This window comes from Falco naumanni, chromosome 17, assembly GCF_017639655.2.
Source record: "Falco naumanni isolate bFalNau1 chromosome 17, bFalNau1.pat, whole genome shotgun sequence".
Classification (NCBI taxonomy): domain Eukaryota; kingdom Metazoa; phylum Chordata; class Aves; order Falconiformes; family Falconidae; genus Falco; species Falco naumanni.
In genome coordinates this window covers 5,364,961-5,387,292 of record NC_054070.1, presented here as the reverse complement: position 1 = coordinate 5,387,292, position 22,332 = coordinate 5,364,961, and the positions used below count along the sequence as shown (strand labels likewise).

The window sequence follows — 22,332 nt, the reverse complement described above, 5'->3', positions numbered from 1 at the left end:
GCTGCTGGGCAGTCGGACAAGCAGTCGGTGGGAGGAGGAATTACTGTGTTCACTTCTAGTGGAATTTAAATGAAATCAGCTTTACTGGAGTCTTAATTCTTCCCCTGTATTGAAATGCTGTGATCTGGAAAGCAGCAAGTTTGTATTTCTGTACCATTTTATCAATAAAGAACTTGATTTTTTGTGGGCTTCCTTATTGAATAATCTGGCCTATTTGGAAATTGGCTGGTGTGAAAGATAGCTTTGATTGCATTTGCTCTAGATCATTTCCATTAAAACTTTGTGATCTGAGAAGTAATATGTTTGTATTTACTTATCATAGCAATGGAGACCTCGATTGGCAGGCTCTCTATCAAATTACCTGATGAATATAAACAGCAGATTTAATTTACTTTCATATTGATTTTTGCCATTATTATTAAAACACCTCTGATCTGAAAAATGAGATGCTTGTATTTTCTTAATATCTTATTACTTGGGGTTTGGGTTAATCACGTTGAGCTTTTCCATTTTCTTTTGAGCAACCAAGTCTAATTAATTGGAATTTGACATATACAATTTTGACTCTATAAAGGGAGAAAAAGAAGTCAGTTCCTTTAGATGAAATAGTACAGAAACCTATTCTTACCACAAGCTTCTTAAAGCTGGGGTATTTCCCCTGGCTTTCTATGTGCATTTTGGGGTGACTCTTCTCCCAGGCCGAGGTCTTGGGGCCCCTGGGAGCTGGTGGGTCACTTTGGGACATCTGCCTCCCAGCCTGGGCACAGGGTGGCGGGGCTAGGAGGGACCGTGCTCGGGGTGGCTGCCTGAGGCTGGCGCTGCTGCTGGCCATGCTCTGCTCTCACCAGTGCTAATTGGTTTTACTGATCAGAACTGGAGACATTATAAATCAAACCAAGATTAAAAAGGAAGAAGTCTGGGCTTCTGCTGTGGATACACAAAGTAGAGAGAAGCCTTCCCCGCTGGGGGGGGGGGGATCCTGTCTCTGCCTGGCATCCTTTCCTAAGGAAAAAATGGAAACGTCTGATGTGAGGTGCTGTGGAGGCTGTGGTTTGCTCTAACTGGCTGCAGAAATCCGCTTGGATCAGAGGAAGGAAAACAGGTCAGATGATGAGGATTGTGAGAGGCATGGAGCATTGGAGGAGCCGGGGCTCTGGCAGGCAGGACAGGCTGAGACCCCACACACCAAAGCCATGGGCAAGAGTGCTGGGTGGCAGTGAGGGGCCCAGCTTGGTGGTGATCTGAGATGTCCCCGGGTGTTCAGAGCGTGATCTGCTGCTCCCACTGTGCTTGGGGGCTGCGAGGCTTGTACAAACCTGGGGGGCAGCGAGTGTTTGGTGAGGGCGGCTGGCACACTTCACTGGGGCTTTTGGCAGAGCCCTTTCCAAGGGCTGGTGCCTGGGTGGGGAGAGGGGATGCACAAAGGCTTCAGTGGTCTCATGGAAACAAAACGACCAGGAGATCTGCAAACTGCCCAAATGTGGTTTGTCTGCACAGCTGCCACTGATCTGTAACTCAGGTTGGCCTTGGAAATCATTCAGTGCTTCCAGCTGAGCAGTGGCTTGAAAGGTCCGGGAGTAAACTGCGAGCTGTCTTCAGAAACCATCGGCTTTCATCAGTACACAAATGGTAAAGCGAAGAAAATGAGTTACGTGTAATTCCAGCCTTTCATGTCAGCTGTCCGGAGGCTGTGGGGCTAACTCCTGGCAGCGATTGTGAAAATTCAACACTTGCTTTTGCAGCTTGTTGGCATTTTACAGCCTGTTGCTGCCAGTGGCCGCAGCAGCTCACGGGCCATCCCGGGGCGCACGGGAGGGTTCGCTTCGGTGGCCTAGGGCTGCTCTGGGGGAGCCGCCGGAGCGGTATCGGGCTCGGGGGTCGCCGGCGGGCTGGGGCCAGGCCGCTCCCGGTGTTTCAGCAGCTCCGGGTTCCGGGAAGGCGGTGAGGGCTGGCTTGCGGCCTGGCTCCCGTCCCGGGCAGGGCAGGGCACCGGGGGGGCGGCTGCCCCTCCGCCCGAGTATCCCCGTGCGGTGCCACTCGCTGCGCACCGGGGCTCTCACGCTTTTTTCTTTTTGTCATTTGCGGGGGGTGAAATCGGTTTTCAGGTAAATTAGCTCTGACCGGTCCTCCCTACTGGCTACATTAATGAGCACCGGGGCTAATTGGGGCGGGGCAGCGCAGCGCAGCATCCTTCCAGGAGGGACGGGCGGCGGGGCGGGCTGGCGCGGAGCGGGGTGCCAGCCCGGGCTCGGTACCGGTGCGGGTCCCGGGGCGGCAGGCGGCGCTGCACCCCTTCGCGCGGCTACCGGGGCCGCTCGGCTCCGCTCGGCCCCGCGCCCGCCGCCCCCGCCCAGCCCAGCCCCGCGCTACCGGCGCCGCCGCCGCCCGGCGATGCCAGCGGCCCCCGGCCGCAGCGGCCCGCGGACGCGGCGCTGACCTGGCGGAGTGGGCCATGGGCAGCGGCGGCCCCGGCCCGCACGGACGGCACCGGCAGGTACGTGCGGCCCCGGACGGAAAGTTTGGGGCGGGCGGGGTGGGACGGGACCCCCGTGCCGGGCACGGCGCTCAGCGGCAGCTCCGTCGGGGCCCCGCGCCCCTGCCCGGTGCTGGTCCCCGGGGCGGTGCGAGGGGGTGGCCGCGGCCGTCCCGCTGCGGGGCAGGGCCGTTACCGGCGGGGAGCGCCGGGCTCGGGGTGCCCGTGGGTGCCGGTGCGGGGCTCCGCAGCGCAATGCGCTCCTGGTCCGGCCCGGCCAGGTGCAGCGCGTCTCGGCCCGGTGCCCCCGGCGGCGCGGCCCGCGGCTCCCCGAGCGCCCCGCGCTGCGGGGCGGGGGGTCTCGGCCGGTCCGCGCAGAAGTTTCTCCGCGCCGGCTCCCGCCGTGAGCCCGGTTACAGGGGACCCCGAGAGCAGCGGGCGGCCCCGCGGGACGGGGTGCCCTCCCCGAGGGGGCCTGGGGGTGGTCACCGGCTCGGCAGGGTCTCGCCGCGGGGCTGAGCCCTGGCCGGGGGTGCGGTTCCCCCGGTGGAAGGGCTCTGCCAGCCCCCGGAGCCGCTCGCAGCGGGGGCGGCAAAGCGCTGCGGGAGGGATCCGAGGTTACTGCAGCCGAAAATGCTTCTCCCTGGATGGGGAACCGAGAGCAACCGCCGCCCGCCTTCGGTCCGAGCCGTGCCGGCAGCCAAAGCCTCGGGCGGGACGGGTGGGAGGTGGGCGGTGGGCTTCGCTCTTCGGCTACTTCATTCCCCCCTGCTGCAGCTCCCTCGGCCGGGGTGGGCTCGCTTCTGCCCGGTGCCAGGCTGGGGTGGTGCGGGGTGCTGGTGTCCTGCTGCCCGGCGGGCTGGTGCAAGGGGCCGGGGAGCAGCTTGCACGAGCCGGGGGTTCCACTCGCCTGCGAGGGGAGGCTCAGTGGTCTGCAGGAGAGTGTGAGTGGTACCAGTCCTGTTCTGGAGACAGGCAGGAGCGGATCCATGCCGTGGTGTTGGGCAGGGAGCAGGAGTCTCCTCCTCCTCCCGGTTAGCCATCCCTTTTGATGCAGTATGTGAGGCTTGGGGGGCTAGTCAGCCTGCAGGTACCCTTGCCCTGGCAGAGCTCGCTGTGCTGCGGCACCCACACCCCGGCAAAAAGCCTGCACAGGTGAGGTGGTGTATCTCCTGGGGAAACAATTTGAGCTGTCAAGTCCTCTGCTTTCCTCCATTGACAAGACTGACTGAGCTGTTGTTGACCTTGGGTTTCAAAACCCCTGATGAGCGGCCACGCTCTGCCAGAGAGAGGTTCCTGGCACTGGATGAGACTGAGGTTTGAGCTGTCAGCAGAGCTGACCTTCAAACTGCCAGAGGCAGTGGGGTGGCTGGGATTCACTGAGCGAAGGAGCAGGAACAGGCCCGTGCTTGGGTGGAATTACAGTTAAAAACTCTCCCGCTCACCTTGGCTGGGAAGGAAATGCTGCAGACGCTGGAGGAATGAGCAAGGAGCTGGAAATAAATCAGCATAAAGGAGAGGATGAGAGAGCACGCTTGGGGGAAAGAGCGTTCTGCATTTCTGTGTGCTCCCCTGCCACCTCTTTGTATGGTCGGAGGGTGCATGCCTCGTGCTGTACTCACTAGCACATCTGTGGGACTGGACTGCTGTAAGTGCACCCCAAGTAAGACCTAAATGAAGTGTGCAAAAGGATTCAGCTCAACCTGGAGCTCTGGGGCTTGGGCTAGGCTCCCCTGTGGTGGGGGTTCCCTCTGGAGGGGAGCAGTGCAGTGTTTAGGGCAGTACGGAGCATGGGAGGGTGCAGGAATTGATGCGTGAAGCTCCTGTCAGCACAGCTCCAAGCGGGCATGCCAGCCTCCTGGGCGCTGCCCCCAGCTCTGCGGCCACAGTAGCTCTGACTTCCCAGCTTTGCCTGTAATAGAGCATCCTCAGTGCTGCAGAAGGAGCGAGGAGGTAGCCAGTCTGCTGGCCTGCACTGATGAACCTGGAGGTGTGGAGGTTGCTGCTGTTGTTAGTCTGTGCTCAGAGGATGGCAGCATCTTGCTGACCAGCCTCCCCACGGATCCCCAGCCTCGCAGCTTTGTTCCCAGGGCCACCAGCAGCAGAGTGTCTCGGAGGTTCAGGGCCCAAATCTCACAGCCTGCGCACGTCTGAGCATTTTCTCACCTGCCTGAGGTGGAGGATCCAGCACTTGGCTGATTTTCCAGCCTTGGGGGAGAAGGGAGGTGCCCTCTGCCAAGCCTGCCCTGTTGCTTTTGCCATCTCTTTGGCTGCTGGATGCAGAGCTGTTCTTGAGCCTGTGTTGTGCTTTCCCAGGGGACCATGAAGGTGTCTCCTTGCTTGTCAGAATCTTTCAAGAAGGCGTCAGCTTCTTCAGGAGACTCAGCAGCCTCTCCATGCTGCTGCCATCGCCTGTTGTGCAGCCCACGGAGCTGTGTTTCAGGGTGAGGGAAGGACACTTTCCCTCCGGGCAGTGTCTGCAGGCACGGAGCTAGCAGTGGTCTGGGGGTCCAGCCCTCCCTCTTGTATGAGGAGGGGTCAGCTTGGCCACTGCTGTCATGAGGTTTGCCAGGTAGCTGTGTGGCATGGCAGGGATGCACAGGGTGGTCATGGGTGTGTAGCCTGTGCCCTGGTCCTGCACAGTGGGGCACTTGCTAAGATGGTCTGACTTTTTGCTTCAAGGGAGTATTAAAATGAAATTGCTCCCTCCAACAGCAGTGTAACATCTCCAACATCGTGGGAAGGTTTCTGTGCCTGCTGGGCTCCAGCCCGGTTTCTTCTCCACTCTGCACTGGGGTTCAGTGCTGCCCGGCACTGAGGACCCCTGGGTTGTGCTCTGTTGGGCCAAAGTCTGCACCTCTTCCTGCACCAAACGAAGGTGCCCAAGTTCCAAGAAGTGCTGAGACAAGAGGGGTATGAAAATAGCTCTCAGAAAACTGGCAGAACTGTAGGGCCAGATGTGCACAAAGGTTGGCAGTGTTGGAGCTGCAGTGGGGAGAGCTTGTGTCACTCGGCACAGAAAAGCAGCCAGTGTGCCAGCCTCCCCCACCTCTCTGTCTCTTTTGTGGGTGGAATCCTGCTAACTATAATTATGCAGCTCACATGGACCGTTGCAAACAATGCTCCAGACCAGCAGGACTTGGAGCATAATTTGGCATGACAGAGAGTCCCTCATTAGCACTGTGGGGTGCTGGGCTGCGTTCCAGCTGAGCTGCGGATGGAGCAGTCCTGGCTGGAGGGTCACAGTTCTACGTGTGGCTTTAATGAAGAAGGAGGAAAAAGTCTCCAGTTCCTGTGACTGGCAGAGTGGCTGGGGTCTGGGAGGGCAGCGTGGAGCTGCTCCTGGTGTGTCTGTGTGCTGGGGGAACCTCGATGAGCTCATGTGTGGGTGATGGCCTGTGCCCATGGAAAGGGACGTGGGCCCGTGTGGAGGAACAGTCACCTCTTACCATGCTGGCCACAACAGAGATTTATTTTCTGAGAGTTTGGGGCACTTTGTAGTTACTTCAGGTCTCAGTTCAGCCCCGAAAGGCGGAAAGCAGCTAAAAAACGTTAATGAAAAATTCCACAGAACTCCAAACAGAGCAGAGTATACCGATATTTTCAATCAGAATTAAGTGCTTTGACATGCCAGAACACCACTCTTCATTTCAAAATGACATTCCAGGCTGAAAAATTTCAAGTCAGACCAAACATTTGTAGTTGGAGTCTCATGACAATGGAGGTTGATAACTGTCAAAATAGCAATTTCTGTGCAGCTGTGTTTTCTAATGGGAGTTTATGCATGAGTGGGAGCCCTGAGTGCCTGTGCCGGTGTGGCTGCGGGGAGGAGCATCGCTCCGATGGCCGCTGCCGGGGATGGCACCTTTTGGCCTTGTGCTCCTTCGAACCCCGCATGCTCTCCCTGGCCGCCAGCTTGGCTCCTGCTGCTCGGTGCAGTGGCTTCCCTTTTGAGTGAGGTGTGGACAGTGCAGGCTGCATTATTGATAACTCTGTGATTTATTTATGCTTCCTTGGCTGTAGCAAACAGCTCAGCCTTTCTAAGCTAAATATAGTTTGCACTGGGAGCGCATCTCTGTCCTGTGCGGGATGGAGGCAGCCAGAGCCAGCAGTGCACTCACTTTTTGGTCTAGCTGAGAGAGTTGGGGATGTCTCCTGGAGTGTTCCATGGGCAGGAGCTGGGGCTGGGCTCCTCTAGAGGGGCCTTGTGTGCTGTGGGGCTCTGTGCTCATGCTTGGGAGCTCGGCTGTGCTCCCTGCATGGAGGGGGAGCCAGTGTGGGCTGACTTCCCGCAGGGACCCAGCTGCTCTGCTGGAAGCTGCGTGGGATGTGCGTTGGCATCGGGGGCTCGCTGCTGCAAGAGATGCAGAAGCTGGTGACAGCATCATGTCTGCTGTCCTCACATCTGGGCTGCCAGGTGTGCTGCTTTGTGGGGCAGGACAGATGTGGGCTGTGGTACATGTCCCAGCACAGCTGGGGCACAGCTTGTCCCTGGCTCCCCTGGTCCAGCTTGGCTGTGTGTGTGCAGAGGTGCAGGAGGGCTTCGAGCCCAGCTCCCGGCTGGCCATGGCGCTGAGCACCGATGCACGCACTGCCCCTGCGTTTGTGAAGGGCTGAGCAGCTCTGAGAAAGCTGTTTACTTTTTCATTGAGGAAATAGCGCGTGTTTTAAGCTGGCATCAATATTTACATGATGGGTTGATGTATCTCTGAAGGGACTCCGACAGTGCAGGCTGTTGTGTGAAAATCCTCTCTGAGGAAGCCTCTTGCAGAGCAGACCCTGCCGACAGCCCCGCTGGAGACTGCCTAAATACAGCTTTACACGGGGGAGTTGGCGCAGTCTTGTCACACCAGCTTGTGCCGGCTTCAAGGAGTGATGGCTTTTTTGCACATTAAGCCGTCCTGGGTTTGTTCTGGTGGTGCAGTGCTGGCTTGGGACTGCCTTGTTCCTGGGCAGTGGTGCAGGTCTGCACAGCTCCTCTGGCCCCTGCAGCACAGGGTATAGCCTGAGTGAGGGTTGTGCTGGAGCAGGATCAGTCCCTTGTCACCCAGCGGGCAGGGATGGAGCCAGGAAGGTAAGCGGCATGCCTGCATGTCCGTGCCCTCCTCAACCATGCTTCAGTCTGCTCCTGGCCAGTGTTAATTAGGAGTATTTTCTTACGTCTACGTTCTTTTCTAGCATAAAATATGGGGGGTTTTGTCAAGACACCTTTCTCTTTTTTTCCTGGGCAAATGTCAACGTTTTTGGTGACATTTTCTGATTATTTTTTTTTCCAGCTGGGAGAATCAAAATGGAAAATATCATTTTAAATCAGCATTTTGGAATGAAACATTTTTCATTTTGAAATGTCAGTTTAAAACGGAACAATTCATTTTGAAATGCTCCAAAACAAGAAATGCCCTTTTACCACCTCAAATCACTTTGTTTTGATTAAAAATGTCAATGTTTTCTGTTCTAGCACTTCATTATATGAGTCTGTTTCACTGTCTCAGGCTGGTCCAGAGCAGGTAGAAACTTAGAAGATGGTTCAAAATTAAAGATTTCTTCTCCCCGGCAGCCTGGGTTTGTCCAGTGCCTGCCCGGAATCCCAGCACTGCCCTCGCTGCCCGTACCCCAGGACTACCCTCAATGCCCTCGCTGCTCGCGTTGGCCCCAGTGGGTGCGGGCAGGGAGGCTGGTGCAGCGAAACTCACCAGGGAGGGGACCGTGGGTGCAAGCCTTGTATGGGGCAGGGGCAGCCCAGGCACCCGCTGTCTGGTCGTGGCAGCGCTCCTGAGCCTTGGAGTCGTTGCTGCTTGTCTTTGTGGCTTCTCGTTAATAAATTACGATCCAGCACTGAAGTTTTATGGGGGACATGGTTATTTGCCCTGGACCTGGTTAGATCTCAGCAGGCAATAACTGAGGCCGGGAGGCTGCCACTTTGCTTGGCAGATGCTGAGCGGAGATGTTGCTGTCAGAGCTGTTATTGCTTGTGCTGCTGCCTGCAGAGCCCCGGAGCTGTTTCCACCTGCAGGGCTGTGGCTGATAAATAGTACAGAGAACATATTTAAAGCAGTCGACAGTAAAATACCAAGTCTTTGGGAATTTGAATTTTTCCTTAAGGGCTCCAGATGATGTAAAACTCTGCTCCTTCCCAGCACGTCCTGCATGGCGTGGGTGCCAGCGTAGTGCCCTGGTGTGCACAGAGGTGCCAAGAGGGGTGACAGGGGGACCCAGCACGTTCACAGGTAGTGGACGCAGTTTTGTGTCAGTATGGTTTTATGAACTTTGCAGCTACACTGAGAGGAGAAGCAGCCCCAGAAGAAGGCATCGCGCTGGGACCCTGGGGTGTGGGTCCTGGTGCTGCCGCAGGCTGCGTGTGTCTGCCTGAGTGTCAGCTGCCCCGTCCCTTGGCTTCCTGTGTGGCACTGGCCCTGGGGCAGCCGGCACGGTCAGTCCGTCCATCTGTCAGTTGGCGAGTGGTTTGCAAGCCTGTGAGAGCCAAACCTTGGGTGTCACTGCAAAAGACCTCAATGACAGTGTGTAACCACACATGGGAAAGGTGATACCTGGGATGACTCACTGCTGATGTACTGTGGCTCCTCCCACACACCTGCGTCTGTACTTAGTATTTGTGATCTGCGTTAATAACATCTATAACAGGCCTGATTTTGCACTCTTGATGGTAAAAATTAGGAGCGGCTCCTCTGAAGTGGATGGAGTCCTGCTGCTGTTCAGAGGGCATGAGCAGGGTTATGGGCTGAGCCCCCGGAGAGGTGCCGGTGTGTGCGATGGGCAGGCGGGTGCTCCTGTTCATGAGGGTGTGTGCACTGATGTGGGACCAGCCAAGCTCCAGGGCATCCCCAGGCCTGGGGATGTGGTGGTTCTCACTCCCCAGGCACTTGCAGCAGGTATCACTGCCCGTATTTCTCTTTCTTCTTCTAGATGCACTGATGTCTTCCCCTTGCAAAGACCTGACCTACCCAAGGTTGGCAGATGCGCAGGTGTTAGCGTGAATCCCCAGTAAAAGGTAACTATCACTCATCTGTGCTACCGCTGGTGTGATTTCTTTGTCCTGCTGCGATGGCCCATGATGCTGAAGAAGTCTGAGGGCGGTGGGTGAATCCTGGGTGCATGCCCTGCCTCCTAGGGCCGTGTCCCCGCAACCAGCCCATCCTGGTCCCTGTGGCTGTGCATGTTTAGGGGCTGCACCGCTGCGTGCAGCAGCGTCGGTGAGTGGGGGCTGCACCTCCCAACCCTCCTCAGCCCCTCTTCCTCTGCACATCTCTTCTTGTTTTTGGTAGAATGAGTGAGAGAGACATACAAAGCCTGAGCAAATGGGTTTTCGTGCTCACTCTCTGCCTTACCACACTGTGGGGAAGACTGACGCTGGCCTCCACCCACCACAGAAGCCATTCAGGTAGGGGAAGCGATGTCCTCGCTATGTGCGTCACGCTCCTGTGCGATCGCCCTGGGCCCCTGTGATGCTGGTGGTACCTTGGAGTCTCTATGGGATGCCCGGGGTGGGGGTTCTGTTGGACCTGAGATGTTTGGTGAGGGGCCAGGGGCAATCCCTTGATCCTGGGTGGGAGGATGTGTGTAGGTGGTCTTGGGCTGTGGCACACAGCAGCTGCAGGAGCGGATGGGTGTCTCTGGGGGCTGACTGCCCGGGGGACCTCGGTGTCTGGCCCCATCACTGGGCTCCAGGTGGTGAGGATGAGCATGCTGAAGGTGCAGGGGCAGAATCCAGCAAATAGTCACTGAGAGACACCAACGTTTTCTCTCCAGTGCCGCTGTGACGGCTGTGGGATTTGTGCTTCAAATGTTCGTGCAGGCAGGAAACTCTCTGGGCTGCTCCTCGGAGACAGGCAGGAACCTGGAGCCTTATAGCAGTAAAGCTGTTCCTTGGAGTTATGACTTGTAAATACTTAATATGAGGCATTTAAAAACTGTTGCTTGGTGAGTCTAGCTAGTCTGAGGAGCTGAGAAGCTCGTTTCTTTATGTCTATAGCAAAATCTGAGGCATATCTATATGTATTCAGGTTATTACCAAGGTAATTCTTCATCTGTGAGCAGTGAGATGTAACTCTTTCCATCTAAGTTGCCACGAATGTCACAAACCATACCTGTTATGCAATGGACTCTCCACTTCAGGCTTTCATTAGAAATATAAATTTTCAGACCTGTGGTTGTAAAGATCATCTCGAAACATGGAACAAGTATAAACTGATGTAGAACTGAAAGTCTTGCTGGAAAGTGTAGCCTTGGCTCTGGGGTGTTAATTTGTTATTCTGGCAGTGGCTTTGAGATCCCCCCTGCACGTGTGGGCTGCAATGCTCTTCTGTGCAGTCGATGTGATTTTTGGAGGGGTTACGTGAAGCCACGGTGAAGTTGGTGTCGTGAGAAGAGAAGCAGCTGAGAAGTCGCGCTCAGCCCTTTGTGCCCATCCCGCCTGGTGCAGAGTGGGGATCCGGTGGTCCAGGGCTGGGGGTTCCTCTCCTTGGTGGTGGTGGGAGGCTGGTGTTGCTGGCAGAGTTGTGCAGCAGGGTGGCAGAGTGAGGGCTTGGAGTACAGAGCAATCCTGGGGTGCCTGTGGGCTGCCTCTTGTGCCTGTGTTTGGGAAGGAAGGTATTTAGGGGTTAATTTGACATTGTTTGTGCTCTTGCCTGACCCACACCTAACCCTGTCCTATTTCTGTCATTTTTGCCTGACAGTTAAAGCAGTTCTAATCCTATAATCCCTATCCTCATTGCTTAAAACCAAAACCTGTCTTCCAGAGTGACTCCCTCAACCAGTTAGTCAGCACTTACCTGCCTTACCCTCTTTCTAACCTGCAGCAGGTGCATGAGGAGATAAAACTCTGCAGTCATTTCTGGAATTACTTCTTGGCACCAGCTCAGGACTGCCCAGGATGCAGGCTGGGGCACTGCCCACAGCTGGGTGCTTGTCCAGCCTGCCTGGTCCCCGGGGACGGAGAGCCCCCCAACTCGCTCCTCGGCTGGAGCCATTTGCAGGGGAGCTGCTGCTTCAGGGAAGAGTCAGACCTGGCATTAATAAAGCAGCGTCTCACCTAGGTTTAAAGTGCAAATGCCCAAGTGTACTCACGGGGTGTGAATTATGTATAAGTCTCGCTCCATACGTGAGGAGACAGGCTCGTGGATTCACGTGCTCACAGGCAGGGAGCCAGGGTTTTTTTTTTGCTCACACAGGCTTATCCACAGTGGACCAAATCTTGTACTTTGTATTCAAGCAAATTCTAATCCACAGCAAAGAGGGCATGCCAGGAGCAAATACTTAAAAGTTTGACCCCGCTCTGTGTCTGTATTAACACGGTTTCTCCCTGTGCATCCTGGTTCCCTGGCATTGTAAGAACTTTGCATGGCTGCACTGGCAGCTGCCGCCTCTCCTGGGCTGATTTCCATGGGCACAAACCAGGAATTCTTAGTCTGCTTGCTGAGTTCTTCAGCTTTATTTTCCTGTTGTCTGCCCTGTGCTTTTGCTTCATTTGGGACTGTTTTCAGTAAGGTTTGAAACGCACTTTCATAATGTTGTGTTCTCATTTGCAACTGACAGGCACATTCAGAGCTTTCAGGTGCTTAGAGCATTGCACTTGTTCACAGTTAAAACCATGTGTGGCATCGAAAAATGAGCAATAACAGGGGAAGATCACTAATTGTGACGCTGTGGCCACAAGGTTTCAGAGCCCCCAGACTTATGAATTTCTTGAACAGAGAGCCTGCATGCAGACCCTCCAGGGAAATGCCGCACTGTAAACATCTGGCTGCAGAAATAAGATGGAATCACTTGTGCTCACCCAGCACACGGGGAATGCTGGCGTGTCCGAGTGGAGCGGTGCTTCCTGGGCTGTGTGGCTGGACTTAGAGCCACATGAATCAAGTGCAGAGATTAAGTCCTTTGGAAATGGAACAGGAAACTCCTCGATGAAGAATGATTCACCAGCAGTTTAATCCCCCGTATAACAGCAGTGAGTTCTACGTGATGAACAAGGCTTGCTTGTCTGGATACAGCTCCCACAAAGGTGGCCCCAGCATCTTCAGATAAACCCCTCTAATGCTGATAATCGAAGTCCCATCTTTGCCTTTGTTCACATTCATCGCTCAACCTGGACCACAAGTAAAGGCATTTAGTCATCTGGGATTTGCTTTTGGGAAATGAGGTTCTCTGGGTGAATCGAAGCACCGATTTCTGATTATCTTGTAAGAGAGATTTACTGGTCAGTGCATTGCTGCTCAGAGTGAAGACAGCAGTTTGATGGTGTTTATTTGTGAGATGCTTCTGCAAGATTCCCTCTTGCTTGAGGAAGTGTTGGTTCCTCCATCATGTGCAGCCTTTACATCAAGATGCTATATTTTTCTAAGCCCCCCTCTGTAGCTGAGGCAGGAGCTGTGCTGGGTGTGTGGGAGGCATCACTCAGTGCTGTGGAGGGAGGCAGGTTGTGTGTCGGGAGCTGTATCCCACAGCTGCAGGGTGCCTGTACAGGTTCATCTGTTGCATGATGACAGGATGCTTCCAGCTGCTCTTGACACAGTCCAGATATTTGGCTTCTGCTTGCAAGTGTGAAATGATGGGATTTGCACGAGCAGTTCATGGGTGTGCACATGCTCATTTGTGCAATGAAGGGGGACAGAGCATAATGTGGAGTCTTGAGGTGACAGGATAGTAAAAAATCCCAACTGACATGCAGTGATAAGGAGCAATAAAAACAAGCCTGCTTCTCTCCAAAACCCTCCTAAATAATACATGCATCTAAGGCAGTAGTGATTTTTAAGACTTTAATTATTTAGTGAATATTAGTAGTAGAGCTGTTGCAGGGCATGGAGTAGACCACTCACGCCACTGGCTGCCCAGGTCTGCCCTTTGTTTCCCACTGCCCCCGGGGCTGTGCCACCCTCCGAGCAGAGCCCACTGCTCTGTTCCCTGCTGGGGACTGGACCCTCTGCCTCCCTCCTGGTTCTGCCTGTCTCTGCTGTGCGGATCAGCCCTTCTCTGGACACCTGGACCCCTTGAATGGCATTTCAGTGCCCAGGAGGAAGGGGTTCTGACACAGAGGGTTTGGGCATTGCCTGGCAGTTACAGGCATTCAACTTCTCTTCATTTTACAACTCTCCACCAGCAAGCAGAGTGATATTTTACACTGAACATGTGGAGCTGTGCCCATGCCTCCCTGGGACACACAGAATGTGTCGTTTCAGGTTATTCTGTAAAAAAACATGTTCTGCCACTCACTTAAAGGTCACCTGGAGTAGGACAGCATTTTTATTCTGTTTTTGCATGAAGGATTCAAAAGCCTTGTGCTCTTACAGTGCTTTTACGGTTCTGTGAGATAAGATTTTTTTTATTTTTTTTTTAAGAAGGGTTCCAGCAGGGAAATACCAGTTAAATGGGAGGGAGAAGCATGCCAGAAGCTCTGGAACTCATCCCAGGCTCTCTGGGGGTTTCCAGCTCTCAGTGTTAAACACACCATCAGCATTTTCAGTCCTATCTGGTTCGAAGTTTCCTGCTGCTCAGCAAAAGGAGAAGCAGCTGCAGGGAGCTCTGGAGGAGCCCATCGCTTTCTCTGTGCTCAGGCTTTTTTCTTGCTCTTCCCAAGTGTGTGACATGAAAGTCCGGTGTGGCAGGGAGCCGCTCAGCAGTGGCATCTCTCTCCTGCCAGCATCCCTTGGCATGGGGCTGCTCATCTCTGCGATGAGGAAACAGCAAAGCCTCTTGCTGACATCCTGGGACTCACCGTATCTGATGCAGAGGGATTCATTTGTGTTGGTTACAACCCCTCAGACTCCTGAGCTCACTGGGATATTGAGGTCCACGGCACTCGTGCCTGGTGTGGTTCGTGTTCCCTGCAGCTGAGGTGTGGGAAAGCAGGTGAATCTGTTTGGTGCGTAGGAAGCCGAGGTGCTTTAACACCGGGTGGAGTGCCTCTTCTGCTCCCCATGGGGCTGCCCCTCCTGCTCAAACGCAGCCTGCAGCTCTCTTGGGAGCAATCCCTTAGGAAGGGGATGCACCGTGCCCTGCTGCAGTGCCTCGGGCTGGGGCTGGCATCTGAAGGCGTCTGTGCAGCATGGAGATGCCTGGGGCAAGTTTCCTGTGTAATTGTGTCACAGGGCAGGTTATTGGATGTTCACAAGACCTTTAGGCAGATGAAGGTATTTCACAGCCCGAGAGAGGGCCTGGTTCCAGGGGTGTGGGGGTTCCCCAGCTCTGCCATCAGCAGAGCCCTTGCTGCAGGGCTGTGTGTGCCCCTGAGGGGTGTGTTGGTCTGAGCTGTTCACAGTTTGAATCCCAGAGCAGGTGAGGTGGGAGCAGCCTGGCTGCGGGCGATGGGGTGCCTGCCCCCACACACTGTGCTGCTCCTGGGGCAGAGGCTGCTGGCACTGCACTTTACTGCCTGATCCCACTGGCAGCAGCTGCCTGGGCTCTGGCTGGCTCAAAGGAAAGCTGTATGCTTCTGAGGGAAAACAAAGGCTTTCTGAACCTCTCTGTTCTGAGGCTCGCAGCTGCCCTCCGTGCTCCTCGCACAAAAGCAGACCTGCACCCCTGGCACTGCATGGCTAACTGCAGCCCCGGGCTGGGTCTAGCAGGGCTGGAGCACAAAGCAGCATCTTAGCAGTGAGAGCATCTCTCGTCTGCTATGGTTTTTGTCTTCCCCGTGCCCGGGCAGCCAGGGGCAAGATGCAAGCTGGAGGTGGGCTGTGTCCATCTGTCATGGTGGGAGCACCTTCCTTGTGTCTGCACACCCATAGCCTGCTGTGGTTCCTTGGTGTGATGGCAGAGTCACAGTGGGTGCCCATGGGCTCCTGCTGGGGCAGGATGGGGTTCCAGGGCTGTGGGTCCAGTGCTGCAGTGTTCAGCCAGCTGTGGTAATGCAGAGGAGAGGCAAATTTTTCTTTATCTCCATGCTGCACCTTTTTGAGCAAATTAAAAGGGCTTTGGCGTGTTAGCACACTCTTATTGCACGGCTGTAATGAGCGATTTCTCAGTTCTGCCTGGCTCTCCCTCAGCTGAAGCTTTTAAAATTAGCTGAAAATGAGAAGCCGGAGAGCAGGAGTGAGAGGGAGCGGAGCGGTCGTCTGCCCCTTCCTCCTGGGAAGAGCTCCGCTAATGAAGCTTTGCAGAGAGGCTTTTATAAAAATGAGTCAAAACCACCGCTACATGTGAGCACTCGGGTTGGAGGGTATAAAAACCCCTGGGGGTGGGGTGCACAGGGTGGTGAGTGACTCCTAGCGGTCCTGGACCAGAACATGGTGAAATGTGGGTTCACAGTCAGGCAAAGCCAAGGACCTCTGCTTATTCCTCAGATAATTTGAAAAATCCCATTAACAAGGCAAACCAGCCACATTTGTGTTGTAATGAGTTACTTCCCTTCTCACTTTTAACGAAGTCTACCATTTCTGCATACAAAAAGAATGGAAATTATCATTAAAGCTGAATTATGATGGCATTTAAAAGGGAAGATAAAATTTATGGCCAGAGATGCTATTACAAAATACTTCCAGGACAGGTAATTGTGTAAATATTATGGGCAGAAATGGAAGTGATGGTTCATTAAAAGGAAATGACCATGAAATTAACAATAAATAAAGCCAAATTAAAGCCATAGTAATTGCTTGGCCCATCCTGCCCTCGTGCTGGTGGGTGCAGGGCGCAGGGGTGCCTGGCTCCTGGCCGTGCTCCCCAATGGAGCCGGCTGCGAGGGATGAGCAGTGTTGTCGCTGCCCAAGCTCATGCTGCAGCTGCACAGAAAGGGCCAGTCTTGAGTGTCTCTGCCCTGGCCCCAGGCTGGTGGCATTGCTGGAGAGCGGGTCCCGGGGCAGCTTTTTGTGTCCTGCCCTTTTGTCTCCCAGCGGATGCTCGCATGGGCTGGGACGAGGAGAGGGGCAAGGACTGCTTTGGCTGGAAGCTGTCGCAGCCGTGCCTGGCTGGCACAAGCTGGGCGGTTGCCCTTCGATCAGCATTTCCCAGCAGGGATGTGAAAATGTGGCTGCGAGGCAGAGGGATTTCCCCCAGTGCCTGGAGAAAGATCCTATTTCCCAGAGCTTTCGTTTGCAAAGGTGAAGCGGCTGCTTTCCAAAAGCTCCTCGAAGGCAGTCGAGGTTTGCTGGTGAGCGTGGCTATGTGCTGGGGACCCACAGGAGCACTTGCTGTGACACAGGGCAGCCCCCCCAGTCCCCTTCACGTGGCGGTTCCTGCAGAGCTGGGCAGGGGACACCAGCATGAACCTGCGGCACAGACTCCCTGGGCTGGCTGCCTCGCTTCGTGGGGTTGGGGTTGGATGGGACCCTCAGCACCACCCTCCTGGCAGTGGCTGGGGCACGAAGCAGAGCTGGGAGCAGGATGGCAAGGGTGGGCTGGCAAATGCAGGTGAGGTCACAGCTACTGCCAGAGCTGCGTGTGCTGGGAAGGGGCTGAGTGTGAGCTCACAGGTACCTCCAGCAGCAGCAGCACGCCACTGCTCCCCGCAGCCCTGCATGTCCTGCTTGCAGCCTTTACTGAGCCTTTCCTTTGCAGCCAGGTCTGGCAGCCTGGGGTGTGCTTGTCTGCACATGTTTTGGGATGGCACGCTGCCGGAATGCAGCTTCCCTGTCCTCCTCACAGCCTGGCTCCCACTCACTTGCAGAAGTAAAAGCCTGTTCCTGGTGACCCAGGGGATGTCTCGGTGCATGGCTCTGCGCTTGCTCCTCCGGTACTCATTAAACAGGACCTGCAGGGATTGCCCGCTCGGGTCATGGGAATGAAGTCTATCCAGCCCTGGCTGGCTAATTTGCATTGTGCTTGTGTGGGCCGTTACCCAGCGAAAGTCATTGATTTGCGATGCATAACTAGCTTCTAAACCTGGATCCCAGAGGTGATAAGCCAACACATTAGTTTTCTTTCTTCCTTAATATTTTAATGGCACTGGGAGGGGGAACAGTAGAGCAGCCCGGATTTCTGATGAACACCGTGATATTTCTGTGTCACTGCAGGGCAGAAACGCTGTCCTGGTTCTCCCTTCTCCAGCCAGAGGTGGCACTTTGAAGCCAAAGACATCATGACACACCATCCTCTCTTGTAGCAAACCGTGCATCTCATCAGCTGCAATTAACTAATGTGCTCATTCATTTCAGTAAAGCTCTTGGCTTGGCCATGGCAAGAGGCTATTAATTTTGCTGGGTTGGATGGGTGTGAGGGCTGCTGGGAGTAAGAGCTCAGATGCAGGAGGTCTGGAGCAGGACCAGTGCTCCTCCTTAGGGATGGGATGGGGAGATGCTGGGCAGAGCCACCTGTATGTCAGCAGCAGCTCTGGGGCGATTGCCGGAGGTTGGGACAGTGCTGCCCGTGCTAGGCTCTCCCGATGCTTCGGTCGTGGCACACGCTGGCAGCGCTGCCTGGGGGTGGCAAGCGGGAGGTGGCCTGGGGGCTTCAGGGCACAGCCTCACCTGACAGTGGCTCTTTGTCCTCCCGCAGTGCACGTAGAGCCTGGCACGTGCGAAGTCATTGCAGCTCACAGGTGCTGCAATAAGAACAAGATCGAGGAGCGCTCCCAGACAGTGAAATGCTCCTGCTTCCCGGGGCAGGTGGCAGGGACAACAAGGGCGGCTCCCTCCTGTGTGGATGGTGAGTACCCTGCAAGCCGGATACTGTGCATCCCTGACCGCGTCTTCTGGGTCGGTCAGGCTGGTGCAGGGTTTCTGTGCCCCAGGGATGAACAGAGGAGACCTGCCCAGGGGCTCCTGCAGTGAAGCAGAAGGGGAGAGGCAGCATTCTGGGGATGCTCCATTGGCGTGGCTGTGTCCCCCCACTCCGTGCAGCCCCGGGCTGTGTGCCATGGATGGGTCATGGTGCTCTAGTGCATTGCTGTGCTATGGCCAGGTGCCGCAGCATCGATCCCTGCGTGTCTGCTCACTGCACTGCTGCAGCTGGGGGCAGGGATGTGACTCCAGCCATGAGGCACCATCACCTGCGAGGAGCACTAAGCAAAGCTCGAAGCATCTATATTTTATCAAATAGCATCACGTGGCATCACTGAAGGGCTGGTAGGAGTGTCTGCAGCCTCTGCCAGTGCGATATTGACTGGCTTTACAGCCAGTGTCCTGTGAGTGCATTTGTGTGCAACACCAAGAAATGCCAGGAAGAATTGTCAGGGAAAGCTTTTGTTGTCCCAAACAGCTGGTGTGTTGTTATTCCTAAATGTAGAGGAGCCCGGTTGGGTTACCCATGTTGGAGGCATAACATACAAGAACTTAATAGAGTAGAGGGGTAGTAGACAGTCCCTTTGCCTCTGTAAGTGGAACCCAAAGTAGGTTATTGAGCAGCAGTGTTCTCCTTGCTCTCGCTGGGAGTGAGGACAGGGCTTCCATTAGGCTTTTTACCTGGGGTAGGGAGAGAAATCGGGGTGTTTTGGAGGTAGGCGGAGCAGCTGGGTCAAGTGAGGCCAGGCTGGCGATGAGCAGCTCTGGGGAGGGGGGCTGTGCTGGAGAGGGGGGCTGCACCTCCTGCCGCCAGCCGAAGGCAGGCAGGGCTGGCACCCTCGGCGCCCCGCCACTGATGCCCTCCTCTCTGCCAGCCTCCATCGTGCTGCAGAAGTGGTGGTGCCAGATGGAGCCGTGCCTCGACGGGGAGGAGTGCAAGGTGCTGCCCGACCTCTCGGGCTGGAGCTGCAGTAGCGGCAACAAAGTGAAGACGACCAAGGTATGTCCCCTGGCAGGGTGCTGGGGGGAAGCCTGGCTGTGCTTTCTCCAGCTTGGAGCAAACAAAACCCAGGGAAGCATCCCCAGAGAGTGTGCAGGGAGGGGAAAGGGAGAGCTCCAGCTTCTCCAGGGCATGCACCGTTTGTTACAGATGCACCAGCGCAGAGCAGAGGGGCTGGGCTGGGCTGTTGTCACTGGTGCTGGAGGGGTCGCTGGGGGTGGTACAAACCCCAAGTGGGTCCCACAGCTTTGCTGATCAATAACTGCCGTGAGGAGGGTGTTGCGTGGTTCAACCTATGAACAGATGTGCTGAGGATGTTTCCCTACCAGCCCGGGGCTGCTCCTCAGCACCTCCTGGCTGCTCCAGGGCAGCAGGTTGCTCGTCCCAGCGCAGTGGTGCAGCCCTGAATCCGTCACCGCTCCCCCGTCTGAGGCAATCATCTGTGACAGAGCACTACATGATTATTATTTTCATGGCTTGCTGAATGCCCCAAAGAACAAGGTGTAATTAAAATTTTATCAAACTCATTAGTAATTACATATATGCCATGGTTAATCAGTTGCATAATTTTGTAATCATTGTTCATACTGTTGAGTGTAATTATTCCTTATGCTTTAGTTTTTCTCACCCCATATCCCCCGCCATAAAATTATCCTATTAAGTTATGTTGGGATTTTTTTCATTATTGCTATTATTTTTGTGCACAGAAAGCACTTTCATGCTCAAGTGTTTTTATGGACATCCAAGAAGGTTCCTCTGGCCCTGGGCATCCATCACTGACCAGTAGCTGCAGCACTACTTTTAGTTTATTGTCTTTTTCCTGTCTTAGTATTGTTTGTCTGGTTTCCCCCCAGCTGCTAACTTAGCTCAAAGCCTCTGCTCTGGCTTTGCTGTCCTGGGGTCTCACTGGGGACCATTCCCACCTGCAGGACCCCAGGGCTTCTGCCCTCCTCCCTCACCCACAGCCCCAACCTCCGTGGGCATGCTCCTAACACCCCTTTTGGGTCCCTCGCCATTGCCTGGGGAGGTGGCATTTTGGAAACACAGACCTATGTTTTCAAAGGGACTTTTGGTGATGTTGGGTGCCCAGTGAGGAACTGTGCCCAGGGGGCTGGGTTTTCCCCTCCCAGTCCCCTCTGCAGACAGACCCTCAGGGGAAGCTGTAGCCAGAGCACAGGGTTCACAAACAATCCATAAGCTGAAATTTGAAATGACCACCCCATTAAATGAATGCAAAGAGAAAAATCATATTTGCATCTCCTGAGACTGTTTGCTGGCAATTTGTGGATGGGAGAGTCAGCAGGATGTGTTGAGTAACTCACCTGCTGCAAACAGATTGACTGTTTCCATTAGCAGACACCTGCCACACTCTTCCTTCTCCTCTGCCCGCAGGTCACACGATAGCCTCCGTGCAACGTGGTGGCTGACCAGCCTCGGCACTGGTCCCCAGTGCTCTGTGGAGCTGTGAGCAGCAGGACATGGCCCAGGTGGTGCCTGCAGAGCTGGGATGCTCCGGGACTGCTGTCCTGCATCTGCTGGTGGGACCATGGGGTCAGAGCATCTGCTGAGCCCCAGCTTCCCCAGAAGCTGCAAGTATGGGACCCCAGTGCAGCGGCAAGACTCCTGTCACTCTGTGGTCTCCTCCTTCCCTATGGACACACTCACTGACCGAGAAATGGGCTCATTTTCCTATCCTCTTAAATAAAATACTCCAGTTGTGTAAGAGCTGTTGACAATACAGAGACAGACAGATGGCAGTCCCCCCAAATGGGCTTTATTCTGAAATAGCTGAAATCTGCTGTGAGTCGCCTTTCCCCATCTCCCAGGATGCTGAATCAAGGTTGCCGTCAGGAACTGGGAAGTCAATGGTTGTGTGAAACTCTCCCCTGCCTGGCTGCCGGCTGCCGGCCCAGCGGGTTCCCCGGAGCAGGCGCCGAGCTCCAGCCTGATCTCAGTGGCTGGTGGGCTGCTCTGCGCCTGGGGCATTGCGTGTCCCCTGCCCCAACACCTGCCTGCTGTGGCCACCTGTGGCGGATGCGGCGGCATGGCCGGGGGTGTCTGACACCCCATCAGCCCCCGGCGATGGTGAACTGTCTCCATGGAGCATGCTGCTGGTTTCTCCTTCCTTGTTAATTACATTAATCAGGCTGCGAGTTTAATATGTTTTCTACCATGCAAGTCCCAGGCACCAAGCTACTGCTTGTGTTTGCAATCGAATTTCAGGATAACACGCAGGGGAAGCCCTCGTCTGCCTGCGGGTCTGGTGTGCCTGACACCATGCTGATGCCCAGCCAGAGAGCCAGACCATGCAAGGCTTTGTTGCATTAATGCAAAATAAAGAAAAATGTACCGTCTCCTGGCCCTGAGCTCGTGACCTTCTCCAGGACACACCGTTTCCCCTGGTGGGGCAGCTCGAGGGGGAGAGGACGGGAGTCCCGTGCTCCTGATGTCAGCCAGGCTGGGGACTCCAGGGCTGCTGTGCTGGCAGCACACGGCCTGAGCAAGCGTATTGCGGTGGAGAGTGGGGCCAGTGCCTCCCAGGCGCCCCAGCCCTGCTCTGTGACCCACACGGGGGGCCACGCCGGCTCAGGAGGGGCTGGGGCTGGAGTGCACAGCGTGCAGCCCGGGGGATGCTGGGGTGCAGGCAGCTGCCTGCCTGTGTGCTCCAGCTGCCACTGGTGGGACTCGTTATTTAGACATTTTTGTAACAGGGTATGTAATACCTGCTCCAGATGTGATGTAAATACCAGACTGTGAAATAATAAATTCATTTTAATCTCTGCAAAAAATCTTTTCTTTCAGCAGCAAAGGGAGGCTTTGGGAGCTCTTCTCTTGCTGACCGGATCCGAGGTGGAGGGGCTGGGGCTCTGCCCTGGCCATTCCAATCCCAACCGGCTTGTGCAACGGCGGCCGCTCTCATTACTCATGCAACTGTCTAATTCTCTGGCTCAATAAAATCTTTTGGCTGTGACTTACACTCTCTAATTACACATTGCATTAAAAAGGCATACTCTTTCATTTAGCCGAACCGCAGAGGAGCAGTTCGGGTGATGCTCGGCAGGCTGATTTTCATCTCGGTTTCACTGATGATGCTGCAGGGTTGAGTCTGCCCATGTCTCTGTTTCTGCATGCTGAGATCTGACCAGCGACAACCTTCTCCAGCTCCAGTGGGCAGGGAGCCGTGCTCGGGGCCA

The 22,332-nt window shown here is 55.1% G+C and overlaps 1 protein-coding gene across 1 annotated transcript; it reads left to right on the top strand.

Annotated features, from left to right (window-relative positions):
- The first annotated feature begins 2,258 nt into the window (after positions 1-2,258).
- Positions 2,259-22,109, top strand: TAFA3 (TAFA chemokine like family member 3). Its single transcript, XM_040616935.1, has 6 exons — positions 2,259-2,494; positions 9,398-9,482; positions 9,757-9,872; positions 17,915-18,064; positions 19,014-19,138; positions 20,531-22,109. The coding sequence occupies exons 3-6, from the start codon at positions 9,758-9,760 to the stop codon at positions 20,540-20,542; spliced, it is 402 nt and encodes a 133-aa protein (XP_040472869.1). The 5' UTR covers positions 2,259-2,494; positions 9,398-9,482; position 9,757; the 3' UTR covers positions 20,543-22,109.
- Positions 22,110-22,332: the final 223 nt, after the last annotated feature.

Coding starts and splice junctions, on each gene's coding strand:
- TAFA3 (XM_040616935.1), top strand. CDS start 9,758: ATGAGTGAGAGAGACATACAAAGCCTGAGCAAATGGGTTTTCGTGCTC. Junction 9,873..17,914: donor CCACCACAGAAGCCATTCAG/GTAGGGGAAGCG, acceptor GTCCTCCCGCAG/TGCACGTAGAGCCTGGCACG. Junction 18,065..19,013: donor GGCTCCCTCCTGTGTGGATG/GTGAGTACCCTG, acceptor CCTCTCTGCCAG/CCTCCATCGTGCTGCAGAAG.